At 44.3% G+C, this 27,057-nt stretch overlaps 1 protein-coding gene across 7 annotated transcripts in view; it reads left to right on the top strand.

The window, feature by feature from the left end:
- Positions 1-27,057, top strand: part of GREB1L (GREB1 like retinoic acid receptor coactivator) — a 575,070-nt gene that overhangs the window by 505,877 nt on the left and 42,136 nt on the right. For 4 of the 7 annotated variants that reach the window (XM_078687441.1, XM_078687437.1, XM_078687436.1 and 1 more), the window contains exons 23-28: positions 2,668-3,227; positions 18,146-18,248; positions 19,049-19,204; positions 19,453-19,598; positions 20,998-21,159; positions 21,267-21,474. In XM_078687441.1, the coding sequence (XP_078543567.1) occupies positions 2,668-3,227; positions 18,146-18,248; positions 19,049-19,204; positions 19,453-19,598; positions 20,998-21,159; positions 21,267-21,474 (1,335 nt within the window). The remainder of the gene's footprint in view (positions 1-2,667; positions 3,228-18,145; positions 18,249-19,048; positions 19,205-19,452; positions 19,599-20,997; positions 21,160-21,266; positions 21,475-27,057) is intronic. The other 3 variants (XM_078687443.1, XM_078687440.1, XM_078687439.1) reach the window with 1 other exon arrangement.

The raw sequence follows: 27,057 nt of genomic DNA, 5'->3' as shown, positions 1-27,057 counted from the left end.
GAGAGCCCATCTCCTTCAGTACACAGTACAAGAGCTCTGGACAAACAAACAAAGAAGGCTGCATATCAACCAACTAGAGTTGCTAGCGATCTTCCTAGCCCTAAAAGCCTTTCAAAAATACGTGTACAACAAGACGGTGTTGATCCGGACGGACAACATGACCGCAATGTACTATATCCAGAAACAGGGAGGAATTCACTCTCCACAGCTGTCCCATCTGGCGCAGAGCATATGGAAGTGGGCAATTCAAAAGAACATCTTTCTCCTAGCAGAACACCTCCCAGGGAAGGACAATCAAATTGCCGACCTGCTCAACAGGCACAGCCAACAAATACACGAATGGGAGATTCACCCCCAAGTTCTCCAGCCATTCTTCGAGGAATGGGGTCACCCAGAGGTAGACCTCTTTGCCACAAAAGAAAACTCCAAATGCCAGTACTTTGCCGCCAGATTCCCACATCCGTTGTCACTGGGCAATGCGATATGGATGAACTGGTCAGGCAGATTTGCGTACGCTTTTCCCCCAGCACTGTTGATCCCGCTGGTGTCACGCAAACCGCGACAACACTCACTCACCCTAATCCTAGTTGCTCCCACATGGGCGAGACAACCATGGTACACAACGTTCCATGAACTTTCAGTAGTTCCTCATCAAAGACTGTGCCTTGCTCCACATCTTCTAACTCAGAACCATAGAGAAATAAGACACCCAGATCCCAATCAGATTAACCTAGCGATCTGGCTCCTGAGGTCTTAGAGTTCGGATACCTTAACTTGCCCCCAGACTGCATGAACATCATTAGGGAGTCAAGAAAACCAACCACACAAGCGTGCTATGCAGCAAAATGGAGATCTGTTATTTACTGCAACAATAACCAAATCAACCTATTAGACGCTTCCATACAAAACATTATATGCTACCTGCTGCATTTACAAAGATGTAACTTAGCATACTCTTCCATACGACTACACCTAGCTGCTATAGCAGCATACCTTCAGAACAGGCAACACCTTTCACTGTTCAGAGTACCAGCAATTAAAGCATTTATGGAGGGCTTAAAAAGGGTGATCCCTCCAAGACACCCTCATTCCCCAGTCTGGAATCTAAATATAGTGCTTACCAGACTCATGGGACCTCCTTTCGAACCGCTACACTCATGCGAATTGCAATTCCTAATGTGGAAGGTTGCATTATTAGTTGCCATCACCTCACTCAGGAGAGTGAGCGAATTGCAAGCACTAACAATCAAGAACCCTTCATGCAGGTACATTCTAACAGGGTAGTTCTTAGAACAAACCCTAAATTCATGCCTAAAGTCGTATCCAATTTCCATATCAATCAAGCAATTGAACTTCCAGTATTCTTTCAGAATCCACAGTCAGTAGCTGAGAGAGCCCAGCACACACTAGACGTAAAAAGAGCTCTACTTTACTATGTGGACAGAACTAAATCCTTTAGGAAAACAAAACAGCTGTTTGTTGCTTTTGCACCACAACACAAAGGAAATCCTATTTCAAAGTCAGGAATAGCCAGATGGATAGTTAAATGCATTCAAATATGTTATCTAAAAGCTAAACGCACTTTAACAATCCCCCCTAGAGCGCACTCTACACGGAAAATGGGGCCATCCATGGCTTTCCTAAGGAATATTCCTCTCGAAGACATATGTAAGGCAGCCACATGGTCCACCATACACACTTTCACTAAACACTACTGTGTAGACGTGCAAGCAAAACAGCAAGCTGCTGTAGGCCAGGCTGTCCTCAAAACTCTTTTCCAAACTGCTGCAACTGACACAGGTGGCCACCACACAGATATGAATTCAGCAGCCCACATGCCTCGAACGGAATATCCTACTTACCAGTATGCATCTGTTCTTGGCATGTAGGGCTGCTGACATTCATATCGCCCGCCCTCCTCCCCGGCGCCTGTCGCAGCTGCAGCATTATCTCTAGCATGGACATCTCTTACTTTCCTATCTCCATCTCTGCCACAATGGCGAAAAACAATCTGAGCATGGAGAGGATGCCCATGCGCACTGTAGTCCAGGGGAGGAGTCACCTATCTCGTGATACTTCGAAGACTCTTTCAGGACCACAAAGTTCAATCATCCGGACCTAACACTAGGCGGCGATCTATGCACAGATATGAATGTCAGCAGCCCTATATGCCAAGAACAGATGCATACTGGTAAGTAGCATATTCCTTCATTTTCACTGCCAGAATGCATTTCAGCATCAACTGGCTTCAGTCATAAAGCAAATTGATAAATTAAGTCCAGTCCTTGTCCGTTAATAAAAAAAAGAGAAACAATTGGGTTACAATCTGAATTTAAATATATAAATTGCAGAGCATTTCTAAAATGTGTGCTCAATAGGTATTCATACCAAATCTATTATTGCAGCAATTTACATGATTGATCATAAAGTGTCTGACTAGTGAATAATATATATATGGTTTAAAGTCTGCACGCTTTTTGGTGCCTGCCTTGTGAATAACCCCAGTAGAATTGTAATGCCACAATTATTTATCAAAAAGTAGTGTATTGAATGTCTTTTCTTTCAATTTCCTGAATCCCGTTGATAATAGTCACTGTCATGTCCGTCTGACTTGATACTGGATCTGGCATCCCTGATCTTGAGCTTGTTCTTTTTTATTGTCTACAGGCTCCATTGCTGAAAATGGAGTGAGCTCTTCTAGTGCTACGGACCATTCCCAGAGGCACCTTCCCTCTCTGGACTTTCAAACTGTGGCTAACAGTTCTGTGGATGAAGGCACTTATCCAAACTCCACTGCCAGGGAGGTCTGCAAACAGGAATGTGACTCATTGGGGAATCAGATGGCAAGCAGCACCACATCTAAATTGTCATCATCCTCAGTATCTCACGCTTTGGAGTGGTCGGGGGAGTCTGTGAAAGAAGCAAGGACTTTGACTCCAGCACTGCCACGAATTGTAATCTTATCCAGAGCGGCTTACAGTCTTCTGGGTTCAGAGAAAAGCGGACAGTTGCCTTCCACGTCTTCTCTCTTGCCTCATGCGGATGTATCTTGGCTGAGTTCTTTGAGGCCTTTGCTTTTGAAGGACATGAACAGTGAAGACCAGTCACTTTACTACCGCCAGTGGACCACAGCGAGGCAGCACCATGCAGACTTTAACAATCTAGGGGAAGCAGCTGTTTGTAGGAATACCCACCCACGACGATTGCTTCTGACTGGACCCCCACAGGTTAACAGGTTTTTTTCTTTTATATGTTCAATTTCTAATGTGGCATGTTTAAGTGACAATTTAAGTGATTGGCTAATGTTGGTTTCTAGTGCATATGCTTTTTTTTTTAAGCTTCTTCCTTTTTTATTTCAGGTAAGTATTTTAGATAGGACAGTAAAAAACATTACCCAACCCGAAGCAGTGGATCTGTAATGTTTACAAAAATCAAATACCTACCTATAAGAACCAGGGTGTGAATGTTAACACTAGACCTGATAATGTCTCAGACTCATAGCAGCCTACAGACATTTTCTGTTTCCCTTTGCACAAAACAAATGAAGGTATACTACTAAAATGAAACGCAGGACATATTTTAAGAATGATTACTTCTCTCTTTTATGATCACAACCTTTACCTCTGTTGTTCTCGATACCACTCCTGCCCCATTCCTTAGCTTTGTGCATGCCATCTTGGTAGACTTCCTCTTCTCATCCCATGTTCTTCTCTACAAATGTGCATGCTTTGTAGCAAGTTGTTAGCAAACCCCAAAATCTTGACTAATATTTACCTCTCAAGTTTCAAGCTGCATCCACTAATGACCTTCTGTCACTTTCTGCCTAAAACGTCAATCACTCCGAATAATCTATGGAATTACATTTTTAAAATGAAAAAAACAATCACAAGGAGAGCTTTTGGCAGTTACATTTTAAAAATGGTTATACAAAATGTTGCATTCTAATTGAGTTATTGGATAGTCATTTGGCTTCTTTTCTTAAACAGATTTTCACTTTCGCAGAGTAAAAAGACAGGTCAGTTTCAACTTTAGTACAAGAAGGATTATACTTCAAATTACTTCCGTCCCTCATCTTTTTGTGTTGGTCTGAAGGAATCTCCTTCTCAGGATGCTCTTTTCTTGCCAAACATTTTGTGCTAGATTAGAGAGTAACCATAACGATTTCTATGTCCAGTGCACATTTATAGATGATTTTTGCAAGATTGTGACCATTTCAAACTTCGTCTAACATAAGTGATCCAGACTTAGTAAACTGTTAGAACGGTTTGTGATCTGTGATGGGAAAAAAATCTCCTTTCGAACTTTTAGCAAATAAATGCTTCCATGTATTTACAGAAGATACAAAAGATGTGCTATGTTCTTTCATGGTGTTACCAAATGTAGCTTCAGTTGTACTGGGCCATCTCTCTGCATAGCTTTGAGCATAAATACCTTTCCATTGCTACACTGAAAACTCAAAAGTTGGACTAGAGTTGAACATGATCTCTGGCTACACGCAGCAGATAACACTTGACATCACATCTGCAACCAATCAAATACACAATAGCATCTAGCAGCTGATGCATCATCTCAACAATTGGACTACTAACTTTGAGCATTAGTGGAATCCTCTAGACCAAAATGAGAAGTCCCCAAACTCTGACAGAGCAGTCAGAACATACTAGTGGAAGTGCAGCACTATACAACCCTGTGTAGCGTAACATAACAATACCAACCTTTGCCTGGTAATCACTTTTGCAAATGTAATATTTGATAGAATTCGAATCAACACTCCCCCAACCTCTCAAAATGATGAGAACTGTCCAAACGTGCTATTGATTTGAAATGCTGCCAAACAACAGCAGGGTGCTCACTCCGCCATACAAATTATCACTCAATAGTAGTGACATGACTTTTCACAGATAGTATTGGATCAGCAGTAGAGTGTCCATTACCCGTGATTAACATATTCCTTTGGCAGACTGAACGTTTGCTTGCCAATTTTGGGACAGCTTTGGGGGGCTTTTGCAGTTAATTATTAAACACGAGGAAGAAGTTTACAACTGGACCACTGGGCAGCAACATCATATAGACAGTGTTTTGGAACTGCTGCTGGGGGGCTCCCGGTGCCAGACTTAGGGGGAAGATATTAGCACTCAATGCCACACAGTGTAAAGAGAGCTCTGTCAAGAATATTAATATGTACATAACTTCATGCTATTCCATGCCAAAGTTGTACTTGCGTGGGCTAGTGGTAAATCACAAGTCCACTACATAAACACTCTTTAAGTGATGACAACCCACAATTACAAGTTAACTGTCAGATGCATAATGGGAGCACATTGAGAACAAGAGCTGTAACACATGACCAAGTCAAAGCCTCAGTAAAAGAACCTATAACTACACACAACACTAATCGGAACAAAACTCCCAAAATTAGAAAGTAAAATTAAACTAGGGGTACAAACACACAATCACAGGTTGAAGTTGGAACCACAAGACCTAATTACTATGCTGGATCACTCTTACCTAGCTCAACCAACAACACTCCAAGGATTAGAAAGTAAAATTAAAGTAGGGGTGCAAACACACACAGGCTGAAGTTGGAGCCACAGACCTAATGCTATGCTGCATCACTCTTGCCTAGCTCAACCCATCTATCTAATACATTTGAAACACTTATTAGCCTGCCATTGAAAAGGATGGATTTTTCACTCTTAATTCTGTCTTGATGAAAAACACCGGGTCCTGAATTGTTTCAAGTTATGCTTTCTTTTTGTCCCTGATTTTGCTTTCTCTTTGGCTAGACCGTTTTAAAAATTATCTAAGGTATGTGTATGCAAGGTCATGCTTAAGGACTTGATTACCGCATGGTATTTCTTAGGTTATTTTGCAAAACTCAATTTAATATGTGATCCTGTATATTGCATGCACATAGCTGTGAGGCACCCAAGGCACGATACCCTCCCAAATGTTTTGATGGTGGGGTATAAAGTATGCTGTATAGTTTCTTCTTAGTAAATAGTAGGTGCCACTCTCTCTGGCCATTTTACAAGCAAGATTCGGTTGAAGCTCCACTGAGCAAGCATAGACTAAGTTCCCTCCTATTAACATATGGGGAAATTACCTTCCCATTATTTGTTACCTGTGACTATGTATTACCTAATTAGGCTCCTAGGATTATGATATCCGGGCTCTTTGGGATAGCCATTCTCCTTTTCTGTTTTATTATTTACACATAATTGCACCTTAAATCTTTCATAGGATTATGTGATGGTGCTTTTGTCCCCACATGCCAGCTACCTGTTCTCTTGACCGACTTTTTCTGTAGTGTGCAGTCAAAGCTTTTTGTTTAGCTCCAAATGCTGTATGAAAGTAGCAGGTTATGTGGAAATATGCACCTGAACAGAATCCAGTGAACAAGCAGATGGTTGTCCAGAGTATCCATAGAGTAGACCATTTCACCCCAGTTTGGGGCCCAATGTGGTCTCTGCTCATTATGGCTTCTCTGCAAAGTGTGACAACAATACGTGTACTTCCTGGAATCTGCACATTGTGGCATCTCCATGAATATTTGTTTCCTCTGTACAGCATATCTCTTTGCCTAGCAAACCTGCTGTGCGTTCACTCTTGCCTGTTAACATAGTGCAACCTCTGTGTAATAAGGTTCTGTTTAGCATTGCCGATTTGTTAACAACAAACTTCATCTGGGACAGAACTGCCAATGTATTTTGAAATTCAAGTGATTTCACACTAAACAAAGTGAGTCTTGATGAGATAAAGAATTCAAGATTGGATTTTCTTCATTGTACTTTTGAGATGTAAAATAGTCTTATACATTACATTTATTGCAAGCGCTCCATACTTTGCACAATGATGCACTAAACAGCCAATTGTATAAGGTTGGAGAGAGAGCTGCTCATATGGACAGATCCAAAGTCCACTGACTGTATATTTTCAATAATTGGCAAAAAATAGCACATTCGAATAGGTGTGCTGTCAAGCCAGACCTTAAAAAAACAAAGGGGACCAGTGTGTGGTAGCAATGTTAATGTCTTTTTTTGCACCTTTTCCTTCCACAACCACCACCTTTATGACCTGGTCACCCCCACCTTTTGCCTTAGTACTGATCCCTTTTGACTGAAATACCAGCTCCCTGCTAACCAGGCCCCCATTGCAGGTGCTCTTTCCCTTAAAACAAGGTAAATGTCTAATTTTAACCTAATAGGCAAGGAGTTTAGCACCCCTGTAAGTCCCTAGTAAATGGTACCCCTGGCACATAGGGCATGGGTACTAATGAGGGTCCTCAGGGACTGCAGCATGTATTATGCCACCCTAAGGGACCCGCACCCAAACAGCATGCAGACTGCAAATGCAGGATGCGTGAAATAGTGCCAACGAATCTGAAAACACGACTTGGAACACTCACTGTGTGCCATGCTACGGTACACTGCATTATACTGTATGTAAGTTACCCCCACAGCCGGCCTTAGAACCCTAAGGCTGGGTGCATTATCTTCTATATGATGGCACATCTGCATGAGCAGATAGGCCCATGTAAATGTCTAGTTCCATTGCTAGATATTGCCAGTGATCAAGCACCCATCTAAAGGACATGTACTGGTCAATACAATTTACCCAGCTACATGATGGCTGCTCTGAAACTAATGATGTTTGGTATCGAACTCCTCGTCTTAATAAATCTGTAGTGATGCCAGTACTTGATTTATTATGACATGCACCCAGAGAACACCTTAGAGGTGCCCCTGAAAACCTACTACTACTAGTCCTCTAGTGTGCTGAATCACTAGCATCTCCCAGCCTGCCACCACAGACTTGTTTCTGACCCCCCTGTAGGTGAGAGCTTGCTCTGAGGTCAGAAACAGCGCCTGCTCTGGCAGAAGGTGATCACACCTCCAGCAGGATTGCTAGTGAATTAGCATGTCAAGGCCAAATACTTCAAAGCCTCTGCCGCCTTTGATATGTGACAACGGCTTCCCTCAGATCTGGGTAATAGCGCCCCCTGCCCTGGGGCGCATTTAGCAGCAGAGCAGGCAGGAAGTTAGTCAGTAGGTGAGTTACACTTTAAGGCTTGGCACACCCCTGAGGTGGGCCAACTGAAGTGAACAGCCAAGAAAGGATTTCACAGCTTTGAATTTTGCGAAACTAGAAATTCTGGGTCAGGATTATGCCCATTCACCACAGGAGGTGGTCATATAGGGGGTGTAGTCATCCCAGGGGTAAGTAGCCCATTGTTTGCTGCCCTACACACTCCTAAACGGCCCAAACATCTGTATTTAGGGGTTCCCCTGACACCAGGAATTCAGATTAGTCTACCTGGGAACAGAAGAAGGAGAAAGAAGAGCCGAAGACGTGAGAACGGAGGTCCTGCACTGAAATTGTCACAAAACTCTGCCTGGCTGCATGCACCACGACAGTCATGAACACCGACTTGTCCAGAAGCTGAGTACCCTCTCCAAACCCTTTGAGGACTGTCCAGCACTTCAGCAACTAAGCAGCATCTCCCTTGGGGTGGAGGAGCCACTCCCCTGCATCTGCAGGCACCTAACGCACATGTCCAGTACTCCATTTTGCTGGCTACCGGGTCCACCAAGAGAGCATCTTAACAAGAGGAGGTCTTAGTGGTTCTAGGAGGTCTGCCCGGTCTCTCCAGCAAGTTTCGAGATACTAGATCCTCCAGGAGCCTCACAGCACCAATACCCTGGGTATCAGAGCATTTGCAGTAACCACAGCTTGTTGAGTGTTCTTTTTCCCCACTGATTGATCTGGAGACATGGTTGAGGGCTCTGGTGCCGAAGAATAAAGATTTTGTTTGTTGAAAGTGCTCCTTTTTTAGGTCTTGCGCGTTGGCTCAGCGAGAGTATAGTAAGGGACTTTCAAAAATGTTCCCAAAGTCTGCAGGCGGATCGGGGACAGTGCATGTGCGACAGGCGCGCGCACCATTTGTCCGCCTGCAGCCTTTGGGAGGATTTTCGCGGCCGCTTTGAAGCACTCCGTGAGCCGCGCAGCCACTGAGAACATCAAAGCGACTTTGAAAGTGCTCTGCATTTGCCACCCTCTCCCTTATCCCACTTCCTGCTTGTTTAAAAAAGATATTTTTGCAGCGTGAATCTTTCTGGATTCACTATGCTGTGCATTATTCCGCGGTCTAGTGATTGGGTCCGGGATCGTATTCTTTTCTTTCTTTCTTTTTTTTTTCGTAGCCCAGGTGGGCGTCGGCGTCCCACCTTCTGGTGTACTTCCTGTGACGTCGGCATGCTTCCTGCGGAAGCTCCCACCTTTGGGCGCCATCTTCGGATCCTTTTTTCCGCCGTTGGGTTTGGATCGTCACCCAGAGGTTCCAGGGTTTTTGGAGAAAAGAAAAAGGGAAAAGCTGAAATCTACCGAAAAAGTTTGGAGAATATATCCAGGAACAAGACCACCGAGCCGGGACGACGAAGAAGGAGGAGAACTTCGAATACTTCGAAATCCAACGGAGAATGCGCACACAGGGGGTCCCCTGAGCGCATGAATGGACAAGACTCCGTTCAAATTCTGCCGCAATTGCCACCACAAGTACGCGCAGAAGGACAAGCACCAAGTTTGCCAACTCTGCCTGCCGGTCGACCACGAAAGCAAGGATTGCAACGCCTGCTCCGTCTTCACGCCAAAGACTCTCAGGATTAGAGAGAGGCAGAGGATAGCCAACCACAGCCTGCAAGGATAAGGCCAACCTCCGTCGCCTCGGGAATTGGGCCTCTCTAGTGACGAAGAGGACAACATCGCTGAGGGAGCAGATGACTTCACGGTCGTAGAGACCGATAAGAAAACTACAAAAGAGGTAGGAGAGACGTCGACCCCTAAAGCTCTGACAGACTCTCGAAAAACAGATTCTAAGTCCACGAAAGGAGCACTGGCGCCGAAAAGTTCGACGGCCGCAGCTGCATCCAGGGACAAACAGCCCAGCGGATCCTTCGAAAAGGACTCCCAGGCGGCGAAAACACATAAAAAGCATAGGTCGTCGAAGCACCCCCCCCCCAAAAAGGAGCACTCGGCGCTGAAGGAAAAGGACCCAAAGGCTTCTTCGAAGTCTACGTCGAAGAGATCGTCCGAAACACTCGACGCCGAACAGGCTGCCGAGATTGAAAGGAAAAAGAGAAGGCTCGAGGCCAAAATGGATAACATCCTGCAAAGGAAAAGAGAATTCAACGAGCGGATGAAGAGGTTTACCATCCCGTCAAAGCCGGCGACGAGTATCGTCGAAGATGAGGAGGAGTTTGACGCCGAAGAGCCGCCGAAAACTCCCGAGCCCCAGGAACACCAAGATGAAGAGGGCCTATACTATTTCGAGGAAGGCGAAGATGACCAGCGCACGAGTTTGGACTCTGCATCCTCGGTGGCGCAGGACCTGGATTGGCAGGACCTCGACGCCGAAAGCCCATAAGAGGCCGTGGAGATGTACCCTTTGAGGCCTTCGCCGCCAGATGACATTGGGAACTACAACATGGTCATCAGGAATGCGGCAACCGCTTATGGAGTGAAGCTGGCGGGGAAAAAAACAAAAGCCTGCTTCCTCCTAGAGACCCAGCTCCCCACTCAAACCAGGAGTCAATTCCTCCCCATGCTACCAAGTGTCCTGGACCAGGGGAGAGAGGCATTCAAAGAACCAGCAAGCTGTAGGTCTGTCACACCCAGGACAGAGAAAAAATACAAACCCTCTTCTAAGGACACCCCCTACATCCAGGGATCCGTCACAGCTGACTCCATCATTGCAGCAACAGCCAGAAAAAAGGGCCAACGTTCCCACAAACTCAGGCCTACCACCTGACAGAGAGTAAGAGGATAGACCTCACTGGAAGGAAGCTAGAGAGGAATGCAGCAGTACACTGGCGCATTGCCAACTCTAATGCCCTTCTCAACAGGCATACGTACCAGCATTGGGATGAGGTCGGACAACTGCTCAAACACCTCCATGAGCAATACCAGCAGAGCGCAGCACACCTGGTGGAGGAAGGCAAGAATATAGCCAACTCATGCCTAAAATCAGCCCTGGCTGAGGTTATCAGGCTTCGAGCCGGAAGTTCAGAATAACATCCTGAACTCCCCCTTCAATGGAGAAACCCTGTTCAGGTCACCAGTGGATGAGAAACTCACCCAACTCAAGAAAGAAAATGAGACTGTAAGGTCCATGGGGGCCTTGCAATTCAGAGGAATGAGAAGAGGTACCCCGACACGAAGACCTAGCAGAAGAGGGGGAAACCAGCCGGGAACATCTCATCAGACATTCCAGCAGACCTATGAGGGCGACAATCAGGCGCAGCAGGGCCAGCAAAAACAATCCTGGCAATACCAGCCACAGGGCAAGTCCTTCTGCGGGAGAGCGAATGGACGAGGGCAAACAAGAAGAGGGGGCCAGCAATACACCTCAAAGTGACTGCACAACACCAAGCGTGCCCAGCCACTCAACACCTCTAGGGGAGGGGCACAACAAAGTCACCAAAAAGAGGTTACACGAACTAAAGATGAACGAACATGTAACACCAGTAGGAGGCAGACTAAAACACTTCTTCCAGGAATGGAAGAAGATAACTACAGACAAATGGATACTAAACATCATACAGTTTGGATACTGCATAGAACTGGAAAAGAAACCGCCAAACAGGAAACCAAAAAGAAAGGCGCGCTCAGCAAAAGAACTAGCGCTACTCCTAGAGGAAGCAGAAGAACTCCTCCACAAGGCAGCCATAGAAACAGTACCATTCAACGAAAGAAACAAGGGAGTGTACTCAAACTACTTCCTAGTAACAAAAGTGGACGAAACGTTAAGACCCATCCTGGATCTGCGGTTCCTAAACCAATACATAAAGACACAAAATTCAAAATGACTTCCCTACAAGAGGTCATTCCACAGATAAGGGACGGAGACTTTATGTACCATAGACCCAAAGGATGCCTACCTACACATCCCGATGAACAGGCAGCACAAACATCTGCTGAGATTTGCTATCGACAAAGCACACTACCAGTTCACAGCCCTGGCCTCCGGACTAAAATCCGCACCGAGGGTGTTCACCAAATGTCTCGCTGCCTTAGCAGCGCACCTACGGCGGGAAGGAATTCACGTAAACCCCTACCTCGACGACTGGCTAATAAAAGCAAGTTTCTACAAACAATGCAAATTACATGCACAGCAGGTCACAGAAACGCTGACACATCTGGGATTCTCAATACATTGCGGAAAATCCTCAATAGAACCTGAACAAGTGAAGATCTTCCTGGGTGCACAGATCAACACCATACAGAACAAAGTGTTCCCCAGCGAGAAGAGAACGCTTGCCCTGCTGAAGGAGACACGTCAGTACCACAAGGGGCGAGCTCTGACAGTGAGGACAGTGCGCAAGATCATGGGGATGATCGCGTCCTGCATACATCTAGTCCCCAATATACGACTCTACATGAGGCCATTCCAGGAATGGCTCAACAACAATGGTCACAAGCTAGAGGGAGTTGGGAGGATCTAGTGGTTGTAACGCACACACAGTGCAAGTGGAAATAGCGTCGTGGAACAAGAAGAACATAACAATGGGGAGTCCTTTCACACCATCAAACCCAACAGTGACCATCACCACAGACGCATCCCAGAGGGGATGGGGAGCACACATGAACAAGCTCAAGGTGCGGGGTCTGTGGACTACAACAGATGCAATCAACCACATCAACTACCTGGAGCTAAAGAACGTGTTACTTGCCCTAAAAGCCTTCCAGAAACAACTGTACAACCAGAGAGTGTTGATACAAATCGACAACATAACAACAATGTTCTACATCGACAAACCGGGAAGAACACAATCAGTAGCACTATCTAGCCTAGCGCAGGAGATATGGAGATGGGCCATACCACTCAGAATAGACCTCCTGGCCATACATCTACCAGGAAAAGACAACGTGGAGGCAGACAGGCTCAGCAGACAGACATCCGCATCCCACGAGTGGGAGCTCAATGCACAAGAAACACGGAGGCTATTTCAAAGGTGGGAGACACCAACAATAGACCTATTTGCAAAACACCAGAATGCAAAATGCCGATACTTCGCATCCAGGAGAACAATCCCAGGGGAATGCCCTATGGATAAGCTGGGTGAAAACATTTGCCTACGCTTTTCCCGCGATACCACTGATACACAGGGTACTCAGCAAAGGCAGAACCAGCAACATGACACTGGTCCTAGTGGCGCCACAATGGGCCAGGCAGTCATGGCTCTCTCAAATTGTGGAGATGGCGCAGGGACCACCTCACAGGTTCGGGAAAAGAAAGGACTTACTCTCCATGCAAAACATAGAGGTACTCCACCCAGAGCCAGAGAGCCTCTGCCTAGCTGCATGGCTCCTGAAGACATAGAGTTTGCACACCTCAAACTGCCAGAGAGCCCACTGAAGGTGCTACGAGAGGCAAGAAGACCTACCACACGAATTCACACAATGGTGCATCAAGGAAAAGCTACAGAAGAAGATGACAAAGCAATCAACTGTGCTAAAATATTTAACACACCTGCTAAAAGCAAACCTTAGTTCTACATCGCTGAGAGTACATCTAGCAGCGATAGTAGCATACACAAGAGGCGAGACAGGAAAGAGCTTCTTTAAATCACAAGTAGTAAAAAGATTTCTGGAAGGGGCTAAAAAGATCGCACCACCAAAGAAGATGCTGCCACCGGCATGGAACCTCAATTTAGTCCTGAAAGAGCTTATGAAGCCGCCTCTTGAACCCATCCATAAGACCTCACTACAATTGCTCACGATGAAGACAGCCTTCCTAGTGGCAATCATCTCGCTACGCAGGGTAAGCGAACTGCAAGCCCTAACGCTACAAGAACCGTACATCCAAATACACAATGACAGAGTAGTGATGAGAATGGACCCACACTTTATTCCAAAGGTGATGTCAAGGTTTCACATGAACCAGACAATACAGATACCAAGCTTCTTTCAGAAACCATCCACAAGCGCAGAGAGGGCACTGCACACTATGGACGCGAGAAGGGCAGTAATGCATTACATGGAAAGAACTAAAGAACACAGGAAAACAAAACAGTTCTTTGAGTCCTTCGCAAGCAGTTTCCTGGGTAGACCAGTAACAAAGGGAACCATCGCACGATGAATCGCACAAACGATACAATTCTGCCACAAACAGGCAGGTCAAGAACTAACAGAGGGGGCAAACGCCCACTCTGCTAGGAAAAAGGGAGCAACAATAGCCTTCCTGGCTAACACACCCATTCAAGACATATGCCTGGCGGCAACATGGGCTTCACTGCACACGTTCACTAAGCACTACTGTGTGGATATACAAATGAACAAGGAAGCACAAGTAGGACAGAAAGTGCTTCAACATATATTCAACAACCAACGCTCATCTTCCACCCAGCCGCCACAAACATAACAAACCTCTACAAAGTCTATGCACAGCATAGTGAATCCAGGAAGATTCACCCTGCAAAACGAATAGTTTCTTACCTGTCGGTGTAGTTTTGCAAGTTGAAGATCTTTCTGGATTCACTAGCGAACCCACCCACCTCCGCCAGAAAAATGAGGCAGGAGAAGAAGGTGGAAGTACAATGACAATATACAAACAGACACTTTTGTGCCTGCAGTGTTAACCTGAAGGGTCCCTCCCCTCTGCGACCGGCCCAGTAAGAAGAAATCCGACATCTAAAGGCACCCTTGCACCCGCAGCCCCCAGGCTTTGCGGAGTCGGACCAGCTGTGTCCCTATAACTTCTCCCCCCCCCCCCCCCCCCCCCCCCCCCCGCAGCCTGTTTTCCAAATGTTGATTTTCTATTGAACAGCATTGGGCTCCAGACGCTGAAATAGCACCCTGCACCCAGCCACCCCTGTGCCACTGGTGGTGTATGTTTGGTGCTGCTTTGTGCCCCCCCCCCTTCCGTGCTGGTCTTAATCCCCAAAGTTTGGCACTTGAAACTGATCTACTTACCTGCAAGCAGCGTGGCTCCAAGCACCCCAGTCTCCATTGTAACGCATTGGGCCAAGCTCCGATTTTGACCTTTGCATCTGGCTGCCCCAGTGCCGCTAGTGGTGCAGTTTTGGTACTAACCTGACCCTTGCTGACCTTTGGTCCCGAAGACTGGAAATGTGATACTTACCTGTTCAACCGCGATATTGTTTTCCACATATGATAACATTGAACTGTTCAGAAAATATTCTAAGTGTCGATTTTTAAAAGTGAAATATATTATTTATTTAAAAACATACTTACCTTACTGCAAAGATCTTGGTTGTAAAATAAAATACAACCATATTATAGGTTTCTAAAATTGGTGTGGATCTCTTATTTGAGTTGTGTGCATATTTTTGATCACTGTTGTGCAATAAATGTTACACTCCTCTGGGTTAGGCCTAAGCTGCTCGCCCACACTACCACCAATAGAACACTTTGGGTTTTACTTTGAGCACTGAATACTTTTGGGGAACCCCTGAGCACTTTGCATTTTATAACCACCTAGTGGCATACCATATACAGAGCCAGGTTCCTACAGAGTGAAACGCAGAAGAAGAGGAACCGCCATCAGACATTTGGGAACCCCAGTAAGTGACACTACAGATCCCTTCTACACAAAAAGACCTGTGGGAGGAAGTTCTGATTTTTCCCCTAGGAATGGAAGAAAATCACCTTTGACAAATTGATATTAAACATAATTGAACATGGGTACTGCATATAACTGGTAAACAAACTATCAACAATAAAACCAGGCGCAAAAAAGTATAGCGGCGTCTATGGCAGGAAGTCATTGATCTCTTACTTAAGAGGGCAGTCGAGCAGAGGTACCACTGAAGGAGAGTAAACAAGAGGTGTATTTGGTTTATCAAACTCAGACAAAGCACACAGATCCATATTAGACCTAATGGCTTTCTACAGGTTTACAAGTGAATTTGTTGTGGCCAGGGTACATCACAAGTTCAGGGCCTACTCTTTGGGGTAAAGTCTGCTCCAAGGTTTTTCACAAAGTTCCTTGTTGTAGAAGCAGAACAGCTGCCAAGAAGGGATATATACAAGTTTACTCTTATTTAGATGATTGGCTGGAAAAGGCGAAGCTGTGCAAACAATGCTAGAACAAGATACAAAGTCTGATAAGAATACTTCACAAACTTGGCTTCTCCCTGAACTTAGAACAGTCATCAAAGAGTGAGAATACTTTCCCAGAAGCGGCTCAAAACTCAGTGGAAGCCAAGGCCTTCCCTATAGCAGAAAGCCCAGGCACAGCTCAACTTTCCCAAAATAGTCAATGTTTGACAGTGGAGAAATTGATGGTATGAAGGTATCTTCATACCCCTAATATGCTATGCACGACTTCACATGAGGTCACTCCAAGAGTAGCTACAACGGTTAATGGTCACAGGTGCCAATGGGGAGTTGTGAGGATCTAATGGTTATCACAGAGTACACTAGGGGATACAGTGGTAGAATACAAACACCATTACAGTGGCAGGCCTTTCATACTACCAACTTCCTCCCTAACCATCACAACACTGAGCTCAGAGCAATAAGTGAAACACATAAACATCCTGGAACTGTAAACTGTTGTGTTAGCCCTCGAGGCTTTCCAGACATACATGGGTGTTGGAGAGGGGAGGTAAGGGGTGTTGTGGTGAAGGGAGGAAAGTGTTTTTTCAGCAGCCTAATACACATGCAGAGCGGATCCTACATAAGCTGAATTATAGAAAAGTGATTATTTGCTACTTACCAAAAGCAATCTGGAAGGGCTTGTTAACCTCATTTACACAAAGAGGCAAAGTTTCCCCCAGCTACTAAAGGATCTGTTGTGAGATGAATAGTCTATCCATTCCAGACATGTTACAAAATGGCTATTGTGACATTGAGAGAATAGACAAGGGCACACTTGACAAGGAAGAAAGGAGAAACACTTGTGTTCCTGACTAACATATTTGCACAACATCTGCGTTGCAGCCATGTGGATTTCTGTTTACACCCAAAGCATTACTAGGCAGACCTTCAAGCCCATAAGGAGGCTCAGATGGGACAAAGGACACTAAACACTGTTATAATCCCAGGCTCTCAAGGGAAGAGAATACCAATACAAAATCAATGAACAGCATGCGCATCCAGAAAAGATTCATGCTGCAAAACAAAATGGTTACTTATAGAAGTAATTTTACAGCTTTAAGAAACTTTCTGGATTCACATGCGACCCTCCCATCTTCTCAAATGAAGTGATTTTGCATAAGAAGCAAGCGAAGTAAAGTATCGGACGAGAATATTATACAAGGAAATTGCTGAAAATGGGGAAACATCTGAAGGTGAGAAATACTTCAAAGGATTTCCAGGGCGTATGTGTGAAACCATTCAAGCAAGGACAGGCAAGTGCCCAAATGGTCGACAACTCGACAATGCTCACAACAAATTTACAAGAAAAGGGACTAAAATAACCAATACCAGACCTAACAAATAGATGACGGACAGCATTGAAATTAGGAAGTGCTTCAAGCCTCAAAATTGCTCCTACAGATAAGTTACCATTGCGATCTTCTAGTTTAAAGACCTATTAGGACTGGAATATGGTATGACTGGAGTTGCAATAGTAAATTTACCAGGTCGAGGGGAAGGCAAGTCAGAGTAATGGTCAAAGCCAAACTTGTGGCCCAGTTGATGTTAAAACGAAGTGCTTTTTCAGCACGTGATAGGGTGACAAACTTTAGTTTTTTTACTATTTGTTTTAAACAATATGTAAAAGTTCCAAACTGGAATCTCTTTCTTACTAACTCACACGCTTGCCGAATGTATGAGTTTCAGTTTGTTTCATCTCATGTGGGAGATGTCCTCTCGTAGCTAAATCATGTCTATTGTCTCATCATGGATTTATATATATATACTGTTTTACATACGTTTTGGTCATTGTGAGGGTCTCTAGAATTTATCTGTGACTGCATGTCTACATTTCAAATGAAGCAAAAGATTTAAAATCCTCTTTTAAAGAAAGTTCTCACAGAAGGTCAGTGCACCTATAACAAAGCCAAGTTGTTTGCCCAAATATTAAATGTTAATGTATCTCTGCATATATGAATATTTACGTGTTGGCGTTGTGGCAGTGTTGCTCACTTGGATTAAATGTGTTTTCTTGTCTTCCTGCCAGGTAGGAAAGACGGGTGCTTACTTGCAGTTTCTCAAGATCCTCTTCCGCATGCTGATACGCTTACTGGAAGTAGATGTGTATGACGAGCAAGAGATTTACACAAGTATGAACCTTGATATAGATCTTTTTTTCTGATTGTTTTTAGCTGCATATTTTAGTCTATTTTAAAATTTAGTTTTTTTATTTAATTTAATAGCTTATTTATGCTTCATGGTTAGAATGTTACCAGACTTGCCCCAAGCACAGTGCAGATTAACCCAAATATGTATTGCCTGTGTAAGCGTGGGTTCGAAGAAGTGGACCCCTATTGAATAATGGGAAGTTTCCCCACAACCTAAGTCACACAGCAAGCCTAATTGCATTATAAATTGTCTCTCAAGTTAATGATGCACAATCTTTTTTATGCTTTATCATATTGACTAAAATCACAGGATGTGAAATAGTGTTATATTTAACTTCAGTTAACATGTTTGCAAAATACTTCCTTCTGATTTACTAAAATGCCATAGTCAAGTGTATTGATCACCTGTTTGAGAAAACACCTGCTAAAACAGCATTTTTTTCTCTAATTCGATGTCTGGTGTAATTTTGAAGAGTTGGTGCGGAACTTATGCATTGAGTTAGAAAAACGTTAATGTGTCCCCTTGTATGTGCACAGTGTTCAAAACAAGAATCATTAAACTGTACTGAAATATGTGTTTCTGAGTTGTATTCTTCCCGGTAGAACCATTGTAGTGTAGGGCTGACAGTTTGTAAGCAGTGAATTTGTATTTATAAAACTTGGTGAACACATTTCATCACTCCTACGCCTCGAGACATACATTTCTCCATAAAATACACAATTAGATGAGTGTTCTGTTGTTCACTACTTTCTTATTCCTTTCATGCTTTTTCTTTTTTTAGGTGATACTGAAAATGGTGACATCACACAGTCTGTCAGTGGTCAGTGGCCAGACATTGAAGTTTTCAGTAAAATGAATTTTGATGCAAGTGTTCATGATCCAAAGTACAGTCAAGTGAGCCCTGTGTTTACGGATAGTCTCATAAGAATTAAACAAGGTCAGTGTAAACTGTATTTATGTGCATGAAACTGTTGTGCAAATGCATTTTTGAGCATGGATCTGAGGCTGATGCTTTTGAGCTCAGTGGTTGCTGACAGGTTTTCTTTTGAAACCACAGCCATTGGAACTAATGATGCATGTAAAGTATAGTTGTGGGCATGGGCTTCAACACTAAAATTGCATATGAAACTTGCAGAATTTTAGGCAGGCTGAAACCTTTTATGTATTATGTTTTTATATCCACAGAAGCAAACAAAGATAAAGAGGGGAGGGTTGAGAAACCTCGCAAGCGAGAGACAGTGTCAATGATGTTAACAAAATATGCTGCTTATAATACATTCCATCACTGCGAGCAGTGCCATCAGTACATGGATGTCAACCCTTTGGCACAGGTGAATAGCGGCAGTTTTTTATCAAATTATTTTTCTTAATGTTTTCTTCCTTCATTCTGTTTATCTGTTTTTTGTTATCTACTGTTAAGTGTCTTTATTTGTTTGAAGGCTACCATTGTCTGAGTTATAAACCATTATGGCAAGTAGAATTCACCATAAGAGGTGAATGTTGCCTTTTTTTGCAAAAACAAGGGGAAGGGAGCATTGATTTCGATTAAATGCAGTTTTAATGCAACGGTTGAGACATGCCTCGTGGGTAGTTTAATGGAGTGCTAGACTGTCACAGTGAATCTATCATGTTTCAGTTCTTGAATTAAGATATGGCAGCATATTTCAGAGGTCTCAATATGAAGCTATGGAAGGGGCTGCAGTTCCACATCAACATTAAATCATATTTTTTCAAAAAAAGGATGATAAATGTTTGATTAGTGGAAATGGTAGAAATAGGGGCGTGCATACTTTCAGAAAGGCCAGAAACAAAAAGGATGGGCATTAGAACAGAGAGAGTATATGATAAATCCAGATACTACATGAGATCAGTAGCTCAAGCGCATTTACGAAAACTGGGAAAACAGGTAGGCCTGGTGGTTCTTATCTGCAAACTGAACAAGTATCGGCAGCAAGGGATACTATTTACTGCATCACTACATGTGTTTTAAAACAAAATTCTAGATAACCCTCTGATATTTGCCCACCTCAAAAGGCTAGCCACCGCATTAGCCTTTCATTTTCTAATATATACCAAGGAGTAGAGAGGCAATTTCAAAGTGAAAACATGAGACAGCACGTTGTTGTATTTATTACACAAAAGAAAGATTCAACAGGTCTTTTCTTTGCTTGTTGTGATTCTTTTATTCAACATCTTCTTAAATGTAAGCGAGAGTTCAGCACAGCCAATGCGTTTTGCCCAACATTTGGGCTTCTTCAGGGCCAAAGAAATTCAAATGAATTGTTCCTAAATATTTAAGTACGGAGGTTTCCATGATTTCTCCCATATCCATCTACCTCTGCGATGGTGTCCAACTTAAATTCATATCCATCGTCGGGATCTATAAGTTGTACTCAATTACATATCTTCGTGAACTTAGTATACATAGTCTCACACTAGTCCTTCAAACATAGAAACGAGTATTGTTTGTAGTCATAATCAGTTAGGCTTCTCCTGTTTAGTTCAAATGGCTGAGACCGTGTTCCGCCATGACGCAACACATATAGTCAATACTCTCCAAATTTCATTGGTTCTGATCTGCTGTTAATGCTGGGTTTAAATGACTCTTGCTCTTACATTACACATGCCTGATTTAAATGTAACACAAGACCAAATGTTGTCTTGTTTGCAGTGGTTTCTGTTTGTGATGTATTGTATTCTGAGCTTTATACTCTTTTCCTTTTTTTGCAGTTGCCCGATTCCTCCCTGCATGCCTTTACCTTTTCCTCCTCTATGTTAGGAGAAGAGGTGCAACTTCACTTCATCATCCCAAAGTCAAAAGAGCACCATTTTGTCTTCAGTAAGCAAGGAAAGCACTTGGAAAGTATGCGCCTCCCGCTGGTATCTGAGAAGGTAGGCCTCTTTCTACAGTGCTTCTATTGATTGCTTTGTTTAAAGTTTTCACTGTGTGCATCGGCTCATAATGTGCATTGTCTACTTTCCTCCTGTGCGTCTTTTAGCAGCACCTAAACACACTGAAGAGTCCAATATTCACGCCTTCTAGTGGGCGGCATGAGCATGGCCTTCTGAACCTCTTCCATGCCATGGAGGGCATCAGCCACCTCCACATCCTGGTAGTCAAAGAATACGAAATGCCACTTTATCGAAGATGCTGGCCCAATCACATATTTCTAGTGCTGCCTGGGATGTTCAACAATGCTGGAGTCGGTAAGCCCATTTTAGCAAAGTTTCCTTTATTACCAGAGTAGTGCTCAAAATATCAAATTGTTTTTGTGTCAGAGACTCATAACGTTAAAATAAGGTCTGCAGTTTCTTTTTCCTGAACCAAAAAGGCAGATTTTCTGGTATCCGGATATAAAAAATGGTTCCCATGTCGTGGGGTTTAGTCTGGGACTGAATAAGAGCAGCCTGAAGAATGATATAAGCAGTTATACATTTGAGGTGGTGGTTACAGGTGGGGGCCACCAGCACTCATTTTTGGGAACCAGCAGTTCTCATTTATCATTAAACCATGACCGAAAGCAACAGAGAAAAAAACACACAAGGGGAAAAGAAGGAGGACGAGAAAGGCAGAAAAACACAACAGGCAGAAAGCAGGATTCTAAAAGAGTGAGTGAGGGAGTGTCTGGTCGGAGACATGAGGTGGAACCAACACTGTGCAGCCTTGGTATTTGACACCACCAACATACAATAGCACCTGTTGTGGGCTTCTGAGCAAAACTTTGGAGAAAGGCACTTATCCTTTTACAAATTAAGCATGGGATCCAGGTGGAGTTTGGATATCAATAGGATGATGGAAAAGACACGTGGTTCATTTGCAAGGGAAGCAGATAATTGGGTCAGTAAGGTGAATCACAAGTTCTTAATAGCAGGCCGTCATTTGGTGAGTTGGTGATAGAATCTGACTGCATTTTCCACTGAGTGATTTAGGAGCATGCCGCACCAAGCAGTTCTCAGAGTTCTCTGGTGAGCGCTCCTTTGGCTAATTTCATGGTACACAAATACCTCAAACACACAAGTTGTGAAAGCTGTTGGTCACTAAACAGTGAAGAGGCTTAAGGGTTGTAACATCCAAAGTATTTGGACTATTCATTCAAAGACGGAAACTAGGATGTGCACCTAAGAAGATGGGATCTAAGAGCATGTGAGAGGTAAATGCATGTTCGAGACATATGAGCTGCAGATCTCACACTGAGCATTAGATCGCCACCTGGTGTTGGGCTTGGTTGATTGCATATTGTTGTCGTCTTGGAAGAAGTCTTTGTAGTCACGAGATAGGTGGCTCCTCCCTTGGACGATAGTGCGCATGGGCATCGACTCCATCCTTAGATTGTTTTTTCCCGCCACTGGGTTCGGATGTAACTTTTCCGCTCCGGTTCGAAAACTACTTTCTAAGTAGTTTGATGCGTCAAAAACTTACTTTAACTCTTCTAAACCACTTTCGACATCCAGAACCATTGTCTCGATCTCATCAGCTCGATTCCGGTTGTCGACGCGGGCCGTTGGGCCTATACACGCCGTGAGGCCTCCAGCTCATGGAAAGGATGCCGTTCAAGAAATGCCCCCAGTGTGGAGCAAAATTCCCGCAGAGTTACCATGACGGGGTCTGTAACCTGTGCTTATCACCAGAACACGACGAGTCCAGCTGTCCAGCCTGCGCATCCCTTTGATCCAAGAAGACCATTCGGGATCTGAATGCCCGTCAACACATCATGCAGAGATCAGCTCCGGAACCGGAGGACATCTTCGAGGGTCCAGATGTCCCAGAGGAAGATTCCGAAGATCTCCAAATCGTCTCTGGGGCAGACGACTCTGATGACTCCATACGTTCGGGTCAACGCGTGAGTACTATTGCCCCTGCCCCATCCCCAACACCTAAATCGAAGGCAAAGGTCAACACTCTGCCTCCGGGGCCCAGTCGAGACCGAAAAACTACTTCAGAAGCCCCGCCTTCGAGTCTGGCTCTGAAGAAAATACAAAAGCCTTCCGGTAGCTCAGGACCGAGCAAACTGCATGTGCCGATACCACCAGCTCCCTCAGCACCGAAACCGAAAGAAGTCCCTGTTCCGAAAGCCACTTTGAAACCGTCGACTCTGAAAGACAAACCGGCTTCGAACATAATAAAGCCTGCTTCCAAGCCGACGAAACCAGCTTCGGCTCCAAAGCCAAGGTCTTCGGAGCAAAGATCTATGCCAAAGGACTCTGCCACAACTCCTAAGGCTAAGGACAAAGAAAAGAGACCACCACGCTCGGAACCGAAAAAATCAGCACCTAAAGCAGTTCCTGAAGAAGAGGAGCTTTTTCACCCTGATCCTACACAGAAAAAGATCTATATTGACCCAAGGACATGACATGTCTCTACTGTACCAGACAGTAAGAGGAAGTTAGATACAGCACCTCCACCTCCAGTTCCTGTAAAGAAGGACTCTGCCACATCACCTATGCGCCCTTTTTCTCCTATACCTCCCTCTATTCCACCTCCTCTTTCTTCACCTCCTCGAAATTCTCCTACTAATTTTTCACCATAACATATACCTCCTCATAATAATGATGATGATGATGATATTATGGGGGGGAGGGGACAACCCAAATGACCCTTTTAACTACCCAACAGATCCACCTGACTGGGAGTACCCAATCCCACCTGATGTCCCACTAAGTGTACCAGATATCCCTGACCCATATACATACCCATCCAAACGATCTCCTTCAGAAGATAATATTGGGTTTGGACAATTACTCAATAGAGCTGCCATCCATCATGGGGTCACAATGCTCTCAGATGAGGCAGACGAAGATTTTCTACTTGACACTTTTGAACAATTCCAAAAGTCAGTTCAGATGTAACCTATGATCAAAGGGGTCATTAAGCATGCACCAGAAGTGGTTAAAGATCCTGTACGTGCTAGGATCATAAACACCAGAATAGAAAAGAAATATAGGCCTGCTCCTGGGGATCCTGCCTACATTAAGGGACAACTACCTTTAGATTCCCTAGTAGTTTCAAACGCAAGAAAACGAGCAAACTCCCAAACATCAGGTGAAGTGCCACCTTCTGATAAAGAGTCAAAGATGATAGATGCTTCAGGCAAGAGAATAGCTGCCCAAGCAAGTAACACATGGCGCATAGCTAATACACAAGCCCTCCTCTGAAGATACGACAGGGCTAATTATGATCAGCTAGAAACACTCTTACCTGACCAATATAAAGCACAAGCTAATGACCTTATCCAAGAGGGAAAGCTAATTTCTAATGCTTCTATCAAGTGCGCACTTGATGCAGCAGACACAGCTTCTAGAGCAATAAACACTAGTGTCCTCCTTAGACACCATGCATGGCTACGCATCTCAGACTTTAAGCAAGAGGTGCAAACTACCTTATTAAATCAGCCATTGTTATCAACAGCAGCTTTTTGGCCCAGCTTTAGACACAGCACTTGAAAAAATAAAAAAGGACACTGATACTGCCAAATCTATGGGAGCTTTGCAGTCCCCACAAACAAGAGGCTCCTTTCGTCGCTCCTTCTATAGAGGAGTCTCCAACAAGCTGGAGCAGACAATTCAGCTTCCTTTAAAACCAATACGCAAACATCCTCCAATAGGGGATATTTTAGAGGAGGCTACAGAGACAACAACAACAATGGTAGAGGTCGAGGTAATAACAATCGAACCTCTCCCACCACAAAACAGTGACTTCCTTCCTTCCGCTCCCCCAACAGCATTCCACTCCTGTGGGGGGGGAGACTAACACAGTTCCTACCTGTCTGGAATTCCATCACCACAGACAAGTGGGTAAGACAGATTATCCAGTATGGCTACAGCCTAGAACTTACAGTTACCCCTCCACATATACCACCCAGACAGCGTCCAATGTCTACAGAACATCTTACACTGCTCAAACAAGAGGTTCTATGATTGCTTCAAAAGGACGCAACAGAAATAGTTCCATTACAACATTAAGGAACAGGGGTTTAGTCACTGTATTTCCTAATACCCAAGAAGGACGGGACACTAAGACCAATTTTCGACCTCAGGCCCCTCAATCAGTATATACCCTCAGATCATTTTCATATGATCACTTTACAACAGGTGCTCCCATTGCAACAAGGCGATTTTCTTACTACACTAGATCTCAAGGACGCCTACTTCCACATTCCCATACATCCTTCTCACAGGAAGTATCTAAGGTTTGTACTAGAAAAACGACACTATCAGTTCAAAGTCCTTCTATTCAGGGTCACAACTGCACCAAGAGTGTTTACAAAGTGCCTAGCAGTAGTAGCAGCACATCTCAAAAGGCAACACATCCATGTCTTCCCATACCTAGACGGTTGACTCATAAAAGCCAAGACATTCAATCAGTGTGTCCAACACACATCTCAGACCATTCAAACATTGCACAATTTGGGGTTTACAATCAACTACACCAAGTCGCATCTCCAGCCCTTTCATGTACATCAATACCTAGGGGCTACAATAAACACGTCTACAGCTCTGGCTTATTCCAGTCCAGCCAGGATACAGAGCATTCAAGCCTTAGTCACAAGGTTTCAAGACCAACACTCTTCCCCCAGCCAGAGTGTTCATGCAACTAATAGGCATGATGGCATCTTGCATTTTTATTGTACCATATGCAAGACTGCAAATGCACCCATTGCAAGAATGTCTTGCACATCAGTGGAACCAGGCTCAAAGACAACTTACAGACCTGGTGTTGGTAGACAGCCGCACACATCGCTCTCTGCAGTGGTGGAACACCAAACACGTGTCCAGAGGGCGGCAGTTCCTCGACCCTGTTCCACAAATAGTACTTACAACTGACGCATCCCTGACAGGATGGGGAGCCCATCTCCTACACCATACAACTCAGGGAAGATGGACCACTCAACAAAAAGTGCTCCACATCAATCACCTGGAGCTGCTAGCAATATTCCTAGCACTGAAGTCCTTCCAAGTACATGTACAGAACAAAGCTGTCCTGATCCGGACAGACAACATGACAGCCATGTACTACATTCAAAAACAAGGAGGCACACATTCTCTGCAACTGTCCCAGCTTGCACAGAACATTTGGAGATGGGCCATTCCACAAAACATATATCTACTAGCAGAACACCTTCCCGGGGTTCACAATCAGATTGCAGATCTATTAAGTCGACAGACACAACAGATTCATGAATGTGCACTACATCCGCAAGTAGTTCTACCATTCTTTCACAAGTGGGGTCACCCAGTCATAGATCTGTTCGCCACACACGAAAACACAAAATGCCCATCCTTCGCCGCCAGGTTTCCACACCCGCTGTCCAAGGGCAATGCGATATGGATGAACTGGTCAGGCAGATTTGGGAACGCTTTTCCGCCACTCCCACTAATGCCACTAGTAGTGCGCAAGCTAAGACAACAGTCTCTCAAAATGATCGTAGTAGCTCCCACATGGGCACGCCAACCGTGGTTCACAACGCTGCTCGATCTCTCTCTAGTTACACACCAAAGACTGTGTCTGACACCATCCATGCTAACGCAGAACCATGGAGACATCAGACATCCAGTTCCAAGTCAACTGAATCTGGCGATCTGGCTCCTGAAGTCTTAGAGTTTGGTTACCTTAACCTGCCACCAGGCTGTATGAATATCATTAAGGAAGCCAGAAGACCTACTACTAGAGCTTGCTATGTGGCAAAATGGAAAAGATTTGCCATTTACTGCACCAATAATAAAATTGATCCCCTGGATGCTTCCATCCAGAATATCATTTGCTACCTTCTACACTTACAAAGATGTAATCTA

The sequence above is a fragment of the Lissotriton helveticus genome, chromosome 4_1, assembly GCF_964261635.1.
Source record: "Lissotriton helveticus chromosome 4_1, aLisHel1.1, whole genome shotgun sequence".
In the NCBI taxonomy this organism is placed as follows: domain Eukaryota; kingdom Metazoa; phylum Chordata; class Amphibia; order Caudata; family Salamandridae; genus Lissotriton; species Lissotriton helveticus.
The sequence above is the reverse complement of the archived record's forward strand: the minus strand, read 5'-3'. Positions and strand labels throughout refer to the sequence as shown.